Raw genomic sequence first — 20,402 nt, forward strand, 5'->3', positions numbered from 1 at the left:
GTATGTAAAACAGCTAATTTTTGATAGGGTACATGGACATCTGCAAGGAAAAAAAAATCTTCTCACACCTTCATACTAGTTTCAAGGCTCTTAATTTAATGATCTGTCTGCAGATAACACGTAGTGAAGAAGGAATCAAAGTTACCTGCTGTCTCCACAAGCCACTTCACTTGTCTCAGGCACATGACAATTAAGGTAGATTAGGACTAGTTTGAAGAAGAAACTGCCTTTTTCAAATACCCTGATGAACAGTTTGGTCAAGAATGTGAGAATATAGTTGTCCTTGCCCCACCACCTTCTCAGGACTCCCCCTAGATCTTTCAGGATAGGTTGTTGAAGGATGCTCGCTGGTAAGGCTTAAAAGGGATATTCACTGTTCAAACTGGCAGAGTACAGAGGTGGACAATAAAAAGAGAAATAGAAATGGGAGGAGAGGAGAAAATTTCATCTACTACCTGCCCATGTGCCTACCTATAAGTCCTTCTATCTTTTCCTAACTTTAATCAACAGAATGGATTATCTAGATACCAATTAGATGTACTTTTTCATTGTAATAATTCACAATGTTTAGAGAATAATTCTTCCAAAATGGCAAGGAGAGATATGACACTAAGATGACTCCAACAGATCTTGTTACTAAAAACGAAACCAATGAAACAACATCTGTCTCTTCTAGAGCATTCAATTCCCAATTCAATTCCATTTACTCCGTCCTTAGAGTGGCGGACCCGCAGGGCACTTTTCATCTAATAGTGTTACTATGGAAACGCTATTCTCAACCTGGAAGATTCTACGACCTCTTGCATTGGCTTTATCCACAGTGAGAGGGAAGTCTTATAAATCAGAAATCAAGACATAAATTTGGCCACACACACACACACAAATTTTCCAGGCTAGAAGTGCACACATACACAAAAAAGAAAAAAAGAAAGAAGAAAGAAAATGAAACAAAAACACTTGGCACATAAGTGTGTCTAACTTAGAAGCAAAGTTTGTCCCTATAGTAAGGCTTAACCAAATAGGATCCTCAGGATGGTGAATGGATGGGGAGTAGGAGAGAGTGTGAATGAAAATCAGTTCACCATCAGGATCACCATCCCGACTGGTCAATGCCGGATATTGACCCGTGAATGCTTGCTTCACCTGAATCTGTAGGTATGCTTTCTAACTACCTCCCTTCTCCCTAACTTCCAGTATTCCTGGAAGCACAGGAGCTCCACGCAGGAAAATATAGTCACTGCATATTTTAAATAAGAACCACATTAACCGCTTTTCTATTTAGATTATACTTTAGACTGCAATATGATAGGATAGGAAAACAAAAAAGAAAAGAGACCCTTGATTTTTACCTTAAACGTGGCATGTATTCTTTTTCTTCATTTTCACTAAGGCTTTGGACACATATCTTTGTAATACTATGCAGCAAAAGAACTGATAATATGCAAAACACATCCAGCTTAAGCACTATGACGTCACAGGCTATGTTTACAGTTGGAATAATGCCTTCAAGAAGGAAAAAGAAACCTTGATATGACATATGCCCCTGAACTGATTGTGAATACACAGTGACTCATATGCAAATATTAAGCACATTTTAATTGTTTGCAATAATTTATCTTCAGGCAAATGTAAGTATTCCTATTAATAAATGCCTTTATTTTCTTTCTAATTCTCTCTTATTATTTAAATCATGTCAGTCATTCCTTTCAATTCCAGGAAATAGTTTCTTTTAAGAGACCCTCTCTACTTATCGACTCTGGCAAATACTCAACTAAGTCTAAGCTGGGATTTTACCTCACTGAAATTTCTTCTTACCCCATAATCACCAAAGTTTAAAACTCGTTTCCTTTTTCTTTTATTGTTTTCATTACATGCAAGTATGTCCAGTTTAGCTTGCTAGACACTGTGAGCCCAAATGAGGCTTTAGTTCTCTCTTTGGAGTAGTAAAATGTGCTACTGATTAAGTCTACCTGTGGATAACTACAGACTGCCACATTTTCTTCTCACGTAGCTGGGGTACAAATCCAGAAAGTTGGTTTTTGTTTTGTTTTGGTTTTTAATTCAGGGCCTATTCTACTCTTCTTACACAGAAATGCTTTAAAGCCTTTTCAAGGGCAGATTTTTTCACTGAATAAACCCAGTGAAAGGATTGATCCATTTATTTTAAAAAGAAATAGCAATTTGCTTTTAAAAGGTGTGAGAGGTTTTCAAATATGTCTTTTGACATTTAAAAAAAGATTAGTTTACAATTTACTAATAAATTGGTATTGCTATTGTTTTAATTAGCCAGAATGTCAATGGCTTTTTTACATCTAGCAAGATTTCAGAAAGGATTTCCTAGATAAGTTGCATTAGTCACATAGCAATGATGTGACCATTTAAAATTTGTACAGTCTTCCTAATGAATTGTGCATCCCTGAAGACCACTCAGAACTTGAAATAAAGTCACTGAAGAATTAGTACTGAGATGTCAGTGGTTACTTACATTTAGACAAACAACAACAAAACTCTCTTTAGATTCTATAGGTTTTTAAAATAGAATTTATTAAAATTAGCTCCTTACTATAAATATTACCTAAGCAGTCCATGCATTCCTTCAAGAAGGATTACAAAACAAGGGTAATGGGTGTTCCTTATAACTGGAGGTCTATTTGCTCTTGCAGTTACTGAAGTGGGAAGGAATCTTTTTCATTGGGGGAAGGAAAAGATGAAAAATTTAAACATATCTCCTAACTTTGCTCTTCAGATGATGTTATAAGAACAATTAGCTATCTACAGACCATTATCATTAATCAATATTTCTGTATGAGCAGATGGCATTGGAGTGGGTAATCGGGGTAGAAATATCCAATGGAAACCACAAGGTAACGCCTATAAACATTCACGGAAAGCTGGGGAAACATGGATGAATGGGCTTCCCCTTCCAGGGCAGTGGCACAGGCCAGCAAAGACCTCAAAACTGAAGACTATTATTCAAGTCTCAAGAAACCAGGCAGTTCATGAATAATTTCTATTACAATTGCCCCAGTAACAAACACATAGTCCATATAAGCAATGCAATGCATGTAAAATCATGCGGGCTCTTAGAAAGTTTATTTGGGTTTTTTGTTTGTTTGTTTGTTTGTTTCAAGAAGATAATGTAGCTCTCTGCAAGGGTCTTCACAAGGGTACAGCCTAGAAAAACAGGAAAACTAGTGGCTGCATAAAATAACCTGCTTCTCTCTCTCCTGATTCTGTCTGAACCAATATTTGATTATATTTTATTCAGGGGCACCTCAGCTTCAAGTAAAGCCAAAACTCCTTTGCAGATTGAGATGGGGGCTGAAGAAATCTATTCATTGTTTCTGTTAGTGTATAGGAAATAGAAATTGTTTGATTGTGACTTCAGGGCCAATCTGATTTTATCCACCACACCAACTCATTCCACACAGCAAGTTAGCTGGTTAGCTCTGGAGATAAAATATTAGCATCATTGCATCAACATCATTGTACCACACATCTGACAAATTGCCACTTTTTATCTAAATGTCATATCATTCGTTTTTCATGATATGCCCTCAAGACCTGAGTCCTCTTTCCCCAGTTCATTAGTGATTGATAATCCTCAGTGGGGAATTTGCAGGAGTCAGATCTTGAAATATCTACACACATGCAACAGGTGTCAGATAAGTAATGGTGCCTGAATCAGATTCTAGGTAAACCTTATATGATGTTAAAATCAAAACAGCTCAAATAATCTAAATCTCCAACTAATTTCCAGCATAGCCAAGCCCTAAAGTTTACTCAAAAACTGTAGTGTAGTCTAGTTACTGTTTGGAATTATGATGGGAAGAAGAGAAGGGAGGAAACTTTTTTTTTTTTTTTTTTTATCTATTCCTGCTGCTCTCAGTTTTTATCTTATTCACTGACGCTGGAAAATCTGGATTAATTTATACCCTTGAGTATTATTAGAGGCACAGCCTCTATCCAGAGGAGCAGAACCAACACGACCTTCAGACATCCCCTGAGTTTGTATCTCTGTACCCATAAAACTCACTGAGGAACATGGCTTTGAAAGTGGGCCCAGGTATGAAGGTAAACAGGCTCTGCAAGTGTTTATGACAATGCAAGATTAACTTTAATAATTAAGGAAAAAATGACTTTAGGAAAAGCAAGCTAAGACAAAAATAGTAACACAAAATATTTTCTCCTGATATTAAAAAACAACCCTCAAGAGTTTTTAATATTTATCCATCTATGTAACTTCGCTACAACCTGTCTAAATTCATCCTTTGTCTCTAATATTGAAATTCCCCCGGTCAACAATTTTGTTGATTTTTAAAATATTATTTTGTCCACAAATCTTCACTGTGTCTTCTTCTTTAAATCAGTATGGACTTACAAAAATATCCACCAAAATATTATTCTTATAAATATTTTGAACATGAAATTCATTCAGAACAATAACCAAACAAAGCAAATCCCCCAGTGGCATAAAGCCCCAAATCTCCAGTTTCTCACATCTCCAGGAGAATTCCTGCAGTGAAAACAGCAATACTTGCACAGACAATATAAACTGTTACTCTGCTTGAAAAGTCACAAGGGACTACACAGGAAGAGCTGACTCTATATTGCTGTTTTCCTTTACAGTTCTAAATACAGGGACAACTTTCACTGTGGAGCTCTGACTTACATGAATGTTTTGTAATGGAAGCCAGTGCATTCAAACCACTTAAAAGCAAATTATGTGATCATCTTGCCATTGCAACATGATTTAAATTTTTGTGGACCATTTGTTGTAAAGATCCACTAAAGCATCAGAAGATATTAAGTCTCTCTCTAGGGTTTGTCTTACTTTCTTCTTAGTAGGAGATGGTTCTGAGCACTTAAGGGTCACACTTAGAAAAGCAACATCATTAATACACAAACTTAAAATCACAAGTGCACATGAACACCTAAACCTTTTAACTTATGAAAGTTAACAAAATCGCAATCGTGAATTTTAAATAAAATTTCTCATTTGGGGTACGTATCTAAGAAATAAGTGTTAATACTTTTGCAAAAACTGTGGGAACACAGTTATTTATTAAATATTTCAAGTCCAGAGGGATCACTGTTTTCTCATTTTTTTGTATAAAAACTGGTTCATTGTCCATATTTAGTTTACATATGTCATTTAGAATCCACTTACTGTTAGATGCTGGAACAGCCACGCCCTCATGATATTTGTGGCTACTTTGGGAAAGATGCCACGCTTTTTGTGACGCTTTTTGTCCTTATCAGGGTCATCATCGTCACCTGTGCTGGGGGAAGCTACACTGTTGTCCAAGCCATCACCTGCAAACATAGTGAATCAAATTTTGACTGATGCTACCTTGACATGCTTTATTCAAATAGAATGCCTTTGGATATAAACAAAACCAAAAGAGCAAATTTAAATGATTAATAGTTTCTTTGGTACTGTTTTTTTGTTGTGTTTTGTTTTCCAAGACAAAGAGAAAGAACAAGGCCTAGGCTCAAGAGTAGTCAGGTCTAAAGAACTTCTTCCAAAGAACATTGCCAAAAGTCAAAGGGAATGGAGGGAAATATCCAATCCCCTTGTGGCTTTGTTGCTACGGTAATTATTCCAATATGTATAGCTGAGACAGTTTAAGTGTAACTCCTACTGGGGAGTTAAACATGGTGGCAGTCATTAGCAGTGGCGCTATGGCTGCCTGGGCATTCAAATCCCACAGTCATTGACATTGACTTGTGAGAAGATTCATTTAAGATATCAACTATTTCCACAAGTGATCTATCTTAAGACTAGTTAAACTAGGATGGGGAAACGTAGGTAATCCATCATATAAGCAGTTTGACATAGGAATGCTTCAAATAAAATATAATTTTTCTTGTAATAGAGAGAAAGCATCAAGTTTGGTAAGGGAAAAACCCCTGACATAGTTTCTTAATTAAAAAACAATTACTGTGTAAATCAAATAAGGTAAAGCTAAATTAACAGTAAATTGGAATTGTATTACACTAATAATTCAGGCAGTTTCTAAAATTCGTGCTAGGTTTAAATTTTTCACACTGAAAAATCACCTGCTAACATATTCCTCTATATTGGATCCTATTTTTCTATTGATTTTTATTATAACATTTACACTCTTTATTCTAGAAAATATTTTGGCTGTGTGACATAATGAAATTAAAAAGGTAGTATTTCTTTTTTATAATGCCATGTTTAATAAGAAAAAACAAAAATGTAACCCATATAACTGTTCAAAATAAGTTATAAGGTACAAATGGAAAGTAGGTATTTTTTGCCTTGGCATCAAAGTCAAAATGGAAAACAACAAAGGACAAGACCCATTACACTAAAAAGTAGCTTAGCTCGGTCAACCATTCTCTTAGAAACCAACAGGTTGATCTGGGCCCAAACGGAAGAGCTATAGCAGCCAGGCTTAGAAATGAGGTAAAAAAAAATACACCCAAGAGCACATTCACTGAGTTAAATAAGCCATTGGAGAGCCAACTACATGACCCAAGAACCTGAAACTTTGGTAAGACAAGTTTCCTGCACATAGCCTCAGGTTCGTTTCCATGGCTTCATGAATTTCTGTATTTCTCATTTCTGTTATTCGGTCCTACATAAAAAAATAATTCTTTAGTTCAATTTCAGTTATTTCTGTTTAATCTATAGTAGTTATGTTGCAACTAATCAACTGTTTTTAACAGCTCCGTCAGCAGACCCATCTCTCTCCTGTGAAAAAAAGAAAAGAAAAGCATCCCTCAATTTTTTTTTTTCAATTGCCTTAACTTGTACTGAGATGAAGTTTAGAAAGTTTGTTGGGTGAGGAACAAACTAATTCCAACATTTCTACTATTATTACAGAATATGCTATAAATGCAAAACTTCTGCAAAACTTTTCTGATTCTAAAGTTTTATTCATTAAAAATCCATAAATTTATTATATTTAAAATCTGTTTTGTTAAAAGTTTCACAGAAACATACCTTGTGTTCACTTGGAAAAGATCATGAAAACCCACCACTCCAAAGCCATCATTGTATCAGTGAAGAAAATGCTATGTTCCCTGACTAGGCCAAGGTCATGTACCCTGACATGGAACTACTGGGGTCTGTGCTGTGCCAGACCCCTACATCTGTAAATCAGCACTCCTTCCACCCAACCAAACTCTTTATTTGCATAACCAAGTATTTTATGTGAAGTCCCCTTGGATTTGCCTAATAAATTCTTTGAAAGTCCAGTATTTAAACAGCCTTTTTATTCAGAGAAGCAATTTACCATATAAAATAACAATTCATTAAAGAAACATGAGAAAAGAAAACAACTCAACAGCATTTAAATTTTCAATGGGCTAATCCACTTTCAATATGCAAAAGGTAACCAAGGAAAAGACACATACAACTTGATCATTGATTAAAAATGAAAAGCTTATAACCTAACAATACTGTTTTCACCACCTCCCCATGATTATTTTCCACCTTTAAAAAAAATAGCCTTTTTATCCACCTCAAACCCCTTCAGATTAATTTAGCAAGCAATGCCTAGTGCCTGCCTAGTAGAGAATTCATTGATAATTTATGGAAATATCTACTATAATCCAGCAGAGATGACTTTTCTCCAGCTTTGTGCATCAATAGATAATCAAGGCCTTAAAGCAACCTTAGCTTCCCATTACCTCAGGCAAAAGAATTCCTGAAAGCGTGCCTTGAGGGCACCTGAATTATATACTCCATTAGGAGAGGAAGGCTTTCTGCATTCCATGTGTAACACTCACCAGAACCTTTCCTGTTTATTTCTGCTGTATGAAAGCAGAAGCATTAGGAACAGAATTTTTTAAGTGAAGACTTATGTAGATACAATGGAGAAACCTTTCAAGCAGAAGCCAGATCACCCCCTTCAGTCCCTGGCAGTGACCTCTCCTGAATAAAAGGTTTCTATTACATCATTAGCTCAAGCCAAAAACAGCCTTGGCTTAATGCACAGTTTGTTCTTCCTACTGTTTTTAGGCAAATACAGCTACTTTACTCCCATCTGGGAGGGAAATTACACTGCTGGGTTGTAATCTAAGACAAGATTTTCATTGGAAGCAAATGCTTTCAATCCAGTGTAAATACTGGTGCATGTTCAGAAAAGCCTAAAACAATAAACCCTGCTCCTTTCCGACACAAGTTAGGGAAATGGAGAAGATGGGGAAGGAGAAGAGCATAATAAAACAGACTATTCTAAAAGCAAACACTTTCATAGATTTTAATAAATTGTTTAACCTCTTCCACTTTCTAAAATTGAAAATTGATCTGGAAATGTCTCAACCTCAGAGGAAAGTCTAAATGGTCAATTGTACCTTTAGCATTTCCATTCACTCTGCAATTTGATATAGTCACCTCAATGTGGTCTCTCGAGAATTTCTTTCCTTTTTTATTTTTGAGATCACTAAACAAACTTGGAGAACCGCCGGCCGACCACACGGCAGCAGGCAGCAGCTCTGAACCACATTTGTAAAATGTCAGCAGTGACTTCATTCCTGGAGCTGACTTCTCCTGCCGCCAAATGAAGGCAAACTGAAAAGGTGGAAATAATCATAAAAATGATGCTAGTCCATAAACAAGCTTACAGCCTCATTAGGATAGCAGTAGGCTCCAGTGGGTGATTTATGCTCGTTTTGCTGATGCTATGAGGAAATGCCATAGGGCAACTTTAGCCAACCGCTAATGGTTTCTGACAGCTTCTTAGCAACTAGTGCAAGCAACGTTGTGGCGTTTGCTAGTGACAGAAACTGAAAATGTCATATTATCTGCCCATGTGTCATGAAGTCCGTGTGGCAATTAACTAGCAGGCCAGTGACTGAGGGGCCAGAGGCTCCTGAAAATGGCCTTTGGCTATGCAGAGGCAGCCGCAGGGGCTGCGCACACACAGGCCGCACATATGCAACATTCTAATGCAGAAATCTACTCCCTGCAACTTCCTGGGCTCTGATGAGACTGGGCCACTCCAGTCTCTTTTTTCCCCCTCATTGAAGTGAAACTCTAGGTTCCTCTCTCTCTAGGCACAGGCTCGGGCATTATAAGACTCTAAAGCAATCTGCTTTGATACGATTATCCGAATGGCTCCTTAATTGGCAATACCTGGTTCTGTGCCTCTTGGATGCTGGACTCAAAGGTGCTAGCTACAGTACTTTGCTACTCTCTCACAAATTAGTCTAAAAGGATTTAAGATCATTGGAGCAGACTCATTGCCTGTCAGATTTCAAGGAGCAGAGGAACTCTGCACAGCAACAAGACACTATTTAAAAAAACACCAGGTTTCTAACGAGCTGGGGGAGAATCTTGGCCACACTTTTCAGTTTCCGAGCTATCAAAACCATGCACTATATGTCAAACTGTCAAACCTTTCAGCGTGGGCCATTTGCCCTTTCAAATAATATTTAAGAATTGTTTTTACAAAATTTTATAGGCCATGGTCTAGTGAAAGAGGCCAACCAACAAAGAAAGGAATTTGTACTACAATTCGTCTACGGACAATTTCTTGTGAGACCTGGGCCTGTCCCTACGGAGCAAGGCAGGTGACCTGTGGCAGCTCCCAGGCTGTCAGAGAGCTCAGATTTCAAACACTCTCAACTCAAACATCCCGAGTCGCCTATTTAAGCATGCCCAGGCATTTAGACTGTGCTATCTCGTGCCTTTCAAGGCAGGATAAAGCGGCATTTATCGTATTCAGGCCATTCAATGGGTCAGACTGACCGTGTCAGCAGGGGCTTCTCTCCGGCAGGTCAAAGCCTTGCTCCCATTTTTTTTCTCTCCCTACTAACTCCCTCTGTCCTCTCAGGACTGCTGTTCCCCTAAACCTACTGAGAGTGAAGCAACAACAAAACCCAAAACAGCTCCTAAGATTTACATCACGACTGATCAGAACTTCCTGTGTCAGTGGGCCATCAGGTAAAAATACAATGGGTTGTCTGTTAGAGGGTTCTTTATGTCATAGAAGCAAAACTCCTAATTAAGGAGATGAACTTTCAACTGCCAGGGCAAATGAACGTGTAAGGTTGTGGACCCCCTTGTTTTTCTAGAAGCCAAGCTGGAAGCCACAGTGACTTCAAGATCATTTTCATTTACAATTTTGTATTGAGACTCCATAGTTTTGGGCCATATCTTCTCTTTAAACTTTACTTTTCTCCTCTTCCAGTGTTTAGGAACAGTGTTTAATCCCAAAACGTACCTAGACTCAAAAATCAGGCCATTTATAGTTGTATCTTTTGATACTGCATAAATTCGATTGTGCCTAAAAAGCTTTCCAAGTGGTCCATTCAAAAGTATGCTTATGAATGTATAGTTCCTGTTGTAAGGTGGCTACATTTTCATGCAAATAGGATATTGTTGCATGATCTTATTGTCAGCAAAAAGAAAGCCCAACATGAAGGTTTCTTTTTTCTCTTGCATGTTTCTCCCATAGAGTATCTACATGAGGGAAAATGGCATCTCACCCCTTAAAAAGTGTGTAGAACATCCTGCCTTGCTAGCGGCTGCTGACACAAACATCCCATCAATATGGAAAGGCTGGGTTTCCTTTATAGTGGCCTATCTGGGTGTGCCTGATGTCCAGGGTTATTAGGAAAAATGTAACAACTACCCCACACCTATTTCTCCAGGTCATGGTTAAGTCTAGTTAGCCAGAATTCAGGTGGGATAATGTTTCTATGGTATGTTAAGAGGATATATGGCAAGAATTATAGACATCCCTTCTTCAGGAACCAGCTGGAATACTTCAGAGGTCTTAAGGAGATGTTTTATCTTCATTTAGAATGTATAAAAGCTGCCAGAATGATTTTTCTAAAGCACATATCTGATCATATCACCCTGGTACTTAAAACCCTTTGGTGGCTACCCTTTGCTTCAGAATAAAGGTTATACTTCTTAGCCTGGCGTGGAAGGCCTTTCACGATCTCTCTCCTGGGTGTTTTTCCAGCCTAGCATTTGCCAAGTCCCTATATGCCCTGGCACTCACAGCTCTACCTCCGGTCCTGAGCACACTTGAAGTTCTCATGGCACCATGCACTGCTCTCTACCTCTTTGCATTTCCTTATGCTAGTCCCATTCCTTGCAGCAGTATTCGCTTGCTTCCCCCAACAACGTGACAAACTTCCTGGTGACCTTTACAGCTCAGCTCAATGGCCATCTCCTCTAAGAGGTATTTGCTGGACTGTAGCTGATTAGTGACACGCCAATCCCACCCACCAACCAGGTGATTTTTCTTTTACTGGCATTCCTCCATCCTAACACTCTGCTAAAACTGTTTATTTCCATATCTCTTTCCCTGATTTGACTACAGGGTCTGAGAAGGCAGGGACCAAGTCATGCACCTCTCTTCTCTCATATCCTGGCGTTACTCCAGTGTACAGTGTACAAACTTGTTCATCGCTTATAAAATGAATAAATGAATGTATCTTTTTCACTATAGGAAGAAAACCATAGTTTGCATTTTCATCCCTTGCATTTCTTTTTGAGACATATCTAAATTAAACTCTTGAAAAATACTCACCAATGAAAATCAATAAACAACTATAAGAAAACATGGAAGAAATACATTTCCCAGAGCTGGGCTATTTCTTCTAAACCTTTAAGATCATCTTGCACAAAAGATGGACTAAGAGTTAAGGTATCAGAACCCTTTACGATGTCTACCATAGCCTTTCAGAAATATATCACTACTTTCTGCAATTATAATTTAAAATCATTTACTTAACTAAAATTTCTTGCTGTTTGTGCATCTTTTCTGAGCAAAGGTTGTTTCTTTCTGCATTTTTTCCCAGTGAATTAATTAATTATATTCCCCTGTTTGCACATTTCCCAGGTTTACCATAGCTGAGAAACTCAGTTGTTTCTAAGCAGACAATTTGATCCTCAGCTCAAACTTCAGGCCAGCATTTTAAACATAAAATATCTGACGCTAAATATATAAAACTCTAGAACTCTGGCTTTCCTTGATTTTTTTTCAAGTAATTGTATCAGCTTTTCCCTGAAGACATAATACAGCCCCTTAAGTCTTTTCTTTTTTCCTTTTTTAAGAGACAGTGTCTCACTCTGTTACCCATACTGTACTGTAGTGGCGTGTTCATAGTTCACTGTAGCCTCAAACTCCTGGGCTCAAGGGATCTTCATGCCTCAACCTCTAGAGTAGCTAGGACTACAGGTGCATGGCACCACACCCAGCTAATTTTTGGTAGAGACAAAATTTGGTAGAGACCAGACTATGTTTCCCAGGCTGGTCTCGAACTCCTGGCCTCAAGCAATCCTCCTGCCTTAGCCTTCCAAAGTGCTTGGATTATCTGTCTTAGGCCGTGTGTCTGGCCAACCCCTTTGGTCGTATTACACATTTTCAAGAGAAACACACTATACTTCATATGTATATGAAGTATACAACTCTGCAGCCAATATACAAATATGTAATGATCCAAGTTTATCTTTAATTAGGATTCTGTTAACTCCTTGGCCTCACTTTTGTATCTCCTCTTATCCATAGATATTTAAGGCTTCCTTGTTCTTAGCGCAAAGTGATTCCCAGTTAATCAAAGGAAAACAACAAAAGAAGGCATATTCTCATATATTTTACCACCCACAGCTTTCCTGGAAAATTTGAAGCAGTTCCATTGGAAACCAAAATAAAGAGTTAGATGTGGGAACCTACTGTGGCAGAGCTAAGTCCTAGAAGAGGCTTAACAAGAGCCCTGTGGTACAGACATAGCAGTGGCAATGACGGAAAAGATGGAGCTAAGAATGGTGGGGCTGTAGATTAAGAATACACAAACTTTAAATAAACGTATTATTGGCACTTATAACAAGAAATGGCTCAATAAGCTTCCTAAAGTTGGCTCCACAGAGATCTGCCATCAAGCTTTTCCTTTCTAGCAGAATTTAGGTTTCTTAAATGGTGACAAGAAATTGTTAATAGGCTGGGCACGGTGGCTCACGCCTATAATCCCAGCACTTTGGGAGACCGAGGCGGGTGGATTGCCTGATGTCAGGAGTTCAAGAGCAGCCTGCCCAACATAGTGAAAGCCCATCTCCACTAAAAAAATACAAAAATTGGCCAGGCGCAGTGGTGCGCACCTGTAATCCCAGCTACTTGGGAGGCTGACGCAGGAGAATCGCTTGAACCCAGGAGGCGGAGGCTGCAGTGAGCTGAGGTCGCATCACTGCACTCCAGCCTGGGTGACAGAGCAAGACTCCATCTCAAAAAAAGAAAGAAATTGTTAATCGTTACCCAGTGTGGAATGAGCTCACAGCCTTTTTCTGCCCTTTAGTGGACTCCTGATATCACAGAAACCTAAAGGAAGACATGGAGAGTCAGAGCCTTGAGGAAATACTTCTTCCTATGAATTTACTGCTCCCCCTCCTCCGCTAAAGGGTAAAACCTAGCATTTAAAAATATGCCCCATAGGGCCGGGCGCGGTGGCTCACACCTGTAATCTCAGCTCTTTGGGAGGCCGAGGCAGGTGGATCACGAGGTCAGGAGATCGAGACCATCCTGGCTAACACGGTGAAACCCCGTCTCTACCAAAAATACAAAAAAAATTAGCCAGGCGTGGTGGCATGCGCTTGTAGTCCCAGCTACTTGGGAGGCTGAGGCAGGAGAATGGCGCGAACCCGGGAGGCGGAGCTTGCAGTGAGCCGAGATCGCGCCATTGCGCTCCAGCCTGGGCGACAGAGCTAGACTCCGTCTCAAAAAAAAAAAAAAAAAAAAAGCTCCATACATCTAACCATCTTTTGCATAAAGTCATTCTTGTTATTCGGTCATTCATTTAACAAAAGCATATTGATGTCCCAAACACTAGGCCAACACTTAGAGACATAAATGGTGAACAAAATCAGGAGTTTCTGTTTCTATCAAGCTTTCCAGTTAGAAGGCACTAAAGTTAAACAAAATATTTACAGTAATAAATACACAACTGCAAACTGGAGCTCTTAATTGGAAAAAAGTACACATCTATGAGTGTGTGAAACAAAAAGACTTGACTTAGGCTGGAGTGATCTTGAGCCGAAATCCAAAGGGCGGAGAAAAGTCAACTATGTGTAGTGGGCAGCCTAAAAGGGCAGAGGTGAGCATTCCAGGCCAAAGGAACAGCATATACCAAGGCCTTGTGTGGCTAGAGGAACTGGAACCTGGGAAAGCAAAACAAGATGAGGCTGGAGAGGTAAGAGGAGCAGGTTGTGGGTGTTCATCTCTAGGGTTCTGAGAGTCATGACCTATCAGTGAGTCATAAGTATCTATGGGGTCATGAGTGTCCTCTCCATTGTGTGCCCTAATATGATGTAAATTTTGTCAAACAGTGCCTCATTTCCCAGTCTCTTTCTAGTTCAACCTAACAAATCACCTGATTAAATCACGAAGATTAAAGAATGGGGGACAATGGAAAAGCAATGAGTCCATTCAGGTAGACCCCAATTTAGGCACAGATTACCTTCTGACATGAATTGATAAGTTGTCCTCTTGGACATTTCAAATGTATTTTTGCATAGAAGCCAGTTGTGAAGGCTGTCAGGTCCCAAAGCCAGCTCAGCAAAGTAAAACTAATTATTAAGTGAATAAAGCTCCAACTGATATCTGAGCCCTGGGTGCAGGAAGAAAGTATAAGAATAAGGGGGAAGAAGAGTTTCTTCTCATATTCCTGTGCACAGAGCCAGTCTAGAAAAATGTTAAACTACGTGCAATTGCCCTGAGCACCTCCCTTTCTGTATCTTTTTTCCACTGCATAGTATCCCTCCCCTAGAGTTTCCACAGGCTCCAGTGCTTTGAAGAGGCTCTTGCCCTCCCACTGTGGTTACTTCACCTGGATCCATTCTTCTCCTGCTCTGAATTGACCCTCTTCGTCTCCCAACAATCAAAATGTCCATCGTTTCAGGCTTGTTGATATAAGCCAGACTTCAGGTAAAAGCAATCTCAAAGAACTAATTTGGATGGGGGTGAAATGACTGATGCCTTCCTCACCTTCCCAGAAATGTTGGCATCTTTAAAAGATCTGTTATTGCAAACGAGTGAATCTTTAAATGGCAGAATTTTAGGTAAAGTAATAAGTAAAGGTTTTTAAAACATGCAGCTCCTATTGGGATTTGTTTTTTTAATCAACAGATGCCATTCTTATAAAGGAGTTCATGGTCAGTTTCCAAACTGATCATTATGTTCTGCCTCCCCTCCATTCCCCTCTGTTTCCCCACAATCCCTGCCATTTACCCCTGCCTAGATTTGGGAAGCCATGTGTTTCTGAACACTTCAAGTTTTTCCACAGGAATTGCAGTGACAGTAAATGAGTTCTGTGGACATAACACAATGAGATACAAGTAAGAGATCTAGTCTGAACATCTGTATGTATATCTAGGTCATTCACAATTTGAGTATTTATAAGTCAGGGATTTCCACCCTATTGAAATAAATGTGGAATAACTTCTTTACTATAAATAATTCATTCAATTAAGCTTCTATCACTTCATGAGTCTTCACTTTCAACACAAATAATGTATAAAACATAATTGGGTGAAAAACATGGAAAGAAATCAAATAACTGAGACCCAGAATGAAAATATTTACTAGGTTTTCATAGAACAAAAAAAAAATTGTCAAAATGTGAATGTGCATTGGATGGGATTAAAGGAAGATAGCAGACTTTCTACATTCATAAAAATTAAGAATTGTCCGTTGGAGTTTGTCAGTGTTCAGATTTATAGTTTACTTAAGATTTATTTTATGTAAGTGTTCATATAAGTAAAGTACCATGGACACATACAACATACACCAGGAAATTGGATAAATTTTCCAAGGTTTTTTTTTTTCTGAATCATTTTACTTTGTTCTTTTGAGATAGGAATACCTTTTCCTAGTAATTCAATATTGCTTTTTGACTTGCATTCCCCTCAGGGGAACAACAGCAAATTAGTTGCCTATACACAGAGGACAAACAGCAATGATGAATAGGAAAGAAAAAAAAAACACAGATTTTACTCATTTTTCATCCATTCAGCATTTTTTTTTTACAACTAAACGCCCTGAAAAAGTCCCTGCAAAAACAGCATAACTTTTTAATGGAGTCTTAGAAACTTCAGGATGTGAGTACATTGCAAAATATTACTGAAATCTATATATTTACATTATCAGTAAAACAAAATAGAAATCCCCCAATCTTTTTCTCAGGAAATAAAGAGTATTTTCTTTATTTTTATATTTGCACTTTCAAGTGCAAAGGTAAAACAGTGCAAAAGTCATAAACTTTTATTTTGAATCAACAGCTCAAATAGAATTTTCAGAACTAGTACCTTGCCTATTTTTTAAAATTATTTTAATAATGCTAGTTCATTACTCATAATATGCTCCCCAAAATACATATAAATGCTCTATTAATGAATGGTCATAAACTTCTACATAACCACAAAAATAGATCATTTTAGGAAAAAAAGTACCCCATATAGGATCTCACAGACAGGCAGACACACATACACACACATACGCTCACACAAACACAAATACACACACAGACACACACACAAAGACAACATTTATTTTTGTGATATCTGCAAAAGCTTGCTATATAATTTAGTTTTAAACTTCTATATTACTCTGCATATATATTTGTTATGCATGTATATATGTGTGTATATACAAACACTTTTACACGACAAGATAACATTTATTTATCTGAGGTCACTTTTTCAACAAACTCAATTAAATAAAATACACTTGAAAAGTAGGATTTGACAAATAAAAAAGCCGGCCGGCTGTGGTGGCTCATGCCTGTAATCCCAGCAATTTGGGAGGCCGAGGCGAGCAGATCACTTGAGGTCAGGAGATCTAGACCAACCTGGCCAAGATGGTGAAACTCTGCCTCTACTAAAAATACAAAAATTAGCTGGGCGTTGTGATGCATGCCTGTAATCCCAGCTACTCAGGAGGCTGAGGCAGGAGAATCCCTTGAACCTGGGAGGCGGAGCTTGCAGTGAGCAGAGATCGAGCCACTGCACTCCAGCCTGGGTAACAGAGCGAGACTCCATCTCAATAAAAAAATAAATAAATAAATAAAAATTTAAAAAGCTTTCTGACATCCAGATTAGAAGCAGTGCTTTTCAACATGGGCTACATTTAAATCATGTGGTAGCTTTTACAAATCCTGATGCCTACACTGCACTCAAGACCAATTAAATCAGTTTAGGAGGTGGGGTAAGATTTCAGCATTAGTGACTGTTAAAGCTCCAAGTTGATTATAACATACAGCCAAGCTTGAGAACCAATGGATTACAATCATAGATTATATGTGGTAAAGCTCGTATACTTTCTACAGATAAATGATCATAAGACCCTCAATCAAAGAACTGTTACGTTTAATTTAGATGCAGTTCTCAAGTTTGCTTATCTAGCTTCTGGCCTCATAGTTTGTAGGCTGAGAGCTTTGTAAAAGTATAAGATGATAAAGAGGCAAAAGACAAGAACCTAAAAGGCATTGCACACAAGGCCCTTTTAGCATAGAAAAAAAAACCATATAAATGCTAAACAGGCTGTGTAAACAAGGAAATATATAGCACAGTGCATAAACTCATATGTCCACTGACTTTAAATTATGTTTTAAGTGTTATAATCAGATATGAGAGAGTTATGTGTAGAGTGGAAACATTTTAATCAAGAATGTCCCTAAAAGTTATAATATTTAAAAAGGTACAATTCTGTTCATCCAGACCACATCTTTCCTGATTGACACCAGACACACCAGGATAACATGTCTGTATTCTGTATAAGCTTTTTTTTTTTTTTTTACCTATATACCCTCCCTTCACTGGTCTGTGTGGCTAGATAGACCAGAGCCTCCACAGCAATGAGCACTATGAGTCGGCTACATGGGTTGCAACCAGTCCACTGTCTGGCTCTCCCTGTCTTCCTGGGAATCTTCTCTCAAGGCACTCTCCTGTTCATCCCTCACTGATGCCTTTCTATTCTGCTTTCAGCCTATAAGAAGGTGTGGGGGAAGGTAAAGTGCAGGTAGGGCAGCCTGAGAGCTAATGATAGAGAATGAGGGATGAGAGAGTCCATCCTAGGATCAGGCAGAAGTTGGAGGGAGAGGAAATGCCAAGGGTCAAGGGGGAAAAAAAGAGATGCTATTCTGTCCAGGTAGATTTCTTTGCAAAGTGAAATGAAAGAAGATTGTGAAATGTGGATTAGCAAGTGTGTGGGGAGAGCAGATATTAAATACAGCTAGAAGAAAAATGTGCAAGAAAGAAGTTGGGATGAAAAAAATAAAGACTTGTTATTCTCTTACTGCAAATCTATCTGAAAATCCAATCGTTTCTGAAAACAAAGGTTTGAGAATTACTAGCATGCATCAATGATTGCATCTGACCTTCTCTCCTTTGATTATCTGAGGCTACAGTTCTTTTGTGAATTTGTAGTGCCACTCATACCTGCCACTCAGTTAGTCAGGGATGCAGGCTTGTTTGAAAATAATCGTACTTCACAAAGTTTGATTACTTTGGTGGGCACAGTAAAGATAAAAGTAACTTTCTAGAGCAGTGCTGCTCAAACTTTCATGTGCATACGAAACAGCTGGGATCTTGTTAAAATGCAGATTTAGATTCAGTAGGGAGGAGCTTGAGATTCTGCATTTCTAACGAGCTTCCAGGGACTGCCGAGGCCACACTGCCAGTCCAAGGAACACACTGTGCATCTTAACAAGGTTCTGGAGAATCTTCCCCTCCGGGCAAATAAAGCTAGAAAGTGTGTTGGGTGCACATGAATGCCTCACTGAAGTGGGACGTGGGGACAGCCTCCAGTCACTCCAGGCCAGGAAGACTGCAGCTGCACCCGCTGGACAAGAATGGGACAAGGCTACTCTGAGCCCCATTTTGAGTAGGTGACCTCATGGGTATCTCTAAGACTAACTGACCTATCAGAACAAGCCAGGATGAATCCCAGCTCCTCCTGTTAGCACTGCAGACCTCTCTCCCCTTTATCTCCTCAACCTGTATAATACCTCACTTCTTGCCTCCTATGTTGGAGGTATTACAAGAGAATAGCTTAGCTTCTTGGGTTCTTTGTCTGGGCTCATGTAAATCCCAGCTTTACCACTTAATAGCTGTGTGACCCTGGGCAAGTTATTTAACCTCTCCAAAGCCCCGTTTCACCCCTCTGGAAACAATGAACCTAGTAATAGTATTTACACCTTAGAGTTGTGGGGCAGATGAAATAAAATCAGCTATATAAAAATGTTTCACACATCGTCTGGCAGCAGTGGCTTAGCTCAGTGAATGTGAGTTCTTATGTTTGTTTTACTAGTGAGTACACCATTTGAACAGGGGAACATTAATCTGAATCCCCCACTCAAAGCTCCAAAATGACCATTGCTGCTCTTGTCACCTCTCCCCATCCCATTCCCATTCCTAGAAGTCTTTTCCAAAATATCTACACCCACTCTCCTAACATGGCATACCATTTTTTTTTCTATTGTTTTCTTTTCTTTTTCTTCCCCCACTGCCCCCCAAAAAAAGCCTTGTAAAGTGACTTGGAACTTTGCAAGTATGCTTCAGAGTGACAATGGGTGGCAGTGCTGCCTAAATAGTCCCATCACATTAAGCTGGCAGCCAATTGGTGGATGAGGATACATTGGAAAGCAATTTTTTACTAGTACAAGTTTTCATTTCCCACACAAAATAGGTTAATTTATGATAACTCACCCTCTGCCTTCTAAATAATATTTCTGCAGCAGTTTTAATTTTTTATGTTATTCATCTTATTTTAGAGATGGAGTCTCACATGTTGCCTGGGCTGCTCTCAAAGTCCTAAGCTTAAGCAAATCTCCTGTCTCAGCCTCCTAAAGTGCTGGAATTACAGGCATGAGCCACCATGCCAAGCCTCTGCAGCAATTTTTAACAGCAAAGATTTTTGTTTTACTGATATGGAAAAAAGTTATATCATTTAAGAAAGTATCTTTCAGATCCAGGAAAAGTGAGACACACTACAGAAAAACAAGACTAACTTTCCATCTCTTCTCTAGACAATAAGAATAATAGAAACAGTACTAGAAACTAACATTTATTGAGCACTTATTAGATACTGGAAACTGAGATTGGCATTGGTCTTCGATTAATTAATTTTCACAATCCTTGCTTTTCTGAATTATCTCATTTAATCCTTTGAATGTCCCTAATGCACAGATAAGGAAATAGGCTGCTATACAGATAAGGAATACAAATCCTTGTGGATTCAACCCAGATCTGACTTGAGGCTAAACTCCTAACCACTCTACCACTACCCTTTCCATTTACTCCATTAGAGTCAATGACAATGATCAAGGTGCATTTCTTTAACCTCTAGAAAGGTATCTGAGGGTAGAGACAGTCCTTTCTTATTGCTGTATGCTCTCCACAGCCAGCACATGTCTGACCCATA

At 38.7% G+C, this 20,402-nt stretch overlaps 1 protein-coding gene across 5 annotated transcripts in view; it reads right to left on the bottom strand.

Moving 5' to 3' along the window:
• The window catches only part of MEIS1 (Meis homeobox 1), a 137,736-nt gene that overhangs the window by 55,276 nt on the left and 62,058 nt on the right, over positions 1-20,402 (bottom strand). For all 5 annotated transcript variants that reach the window (XM_002811954.6, XM_054548129.2, XM_009237241.4 and 2 more), the window contains one exon: positions 5,171-5,316. In XM_002811954.6, the coding sequence (XP_002812000.2) occupies positions 5,171-5,316 (146 nt within the window). The remainder of the gene's footprint in view (positions 1-5,170; positions 5,317-20,402) is intronic.

Source organism: Pongo abelii, chromosome 12 (assembly GCF_028885655.2).
Source record: "Pongo abelii isolate AG06213 chromosome 12, NHGRI_mPonAbe1-v2.0_pri, whole genome shotgun sequence".
In the NCBI taxonomy this organism is placed as follows: Eukaryota; Metazoa; Chordata; class Mammalia; order Primates; family Hominidae; genus Pongo; species Pongo abelii.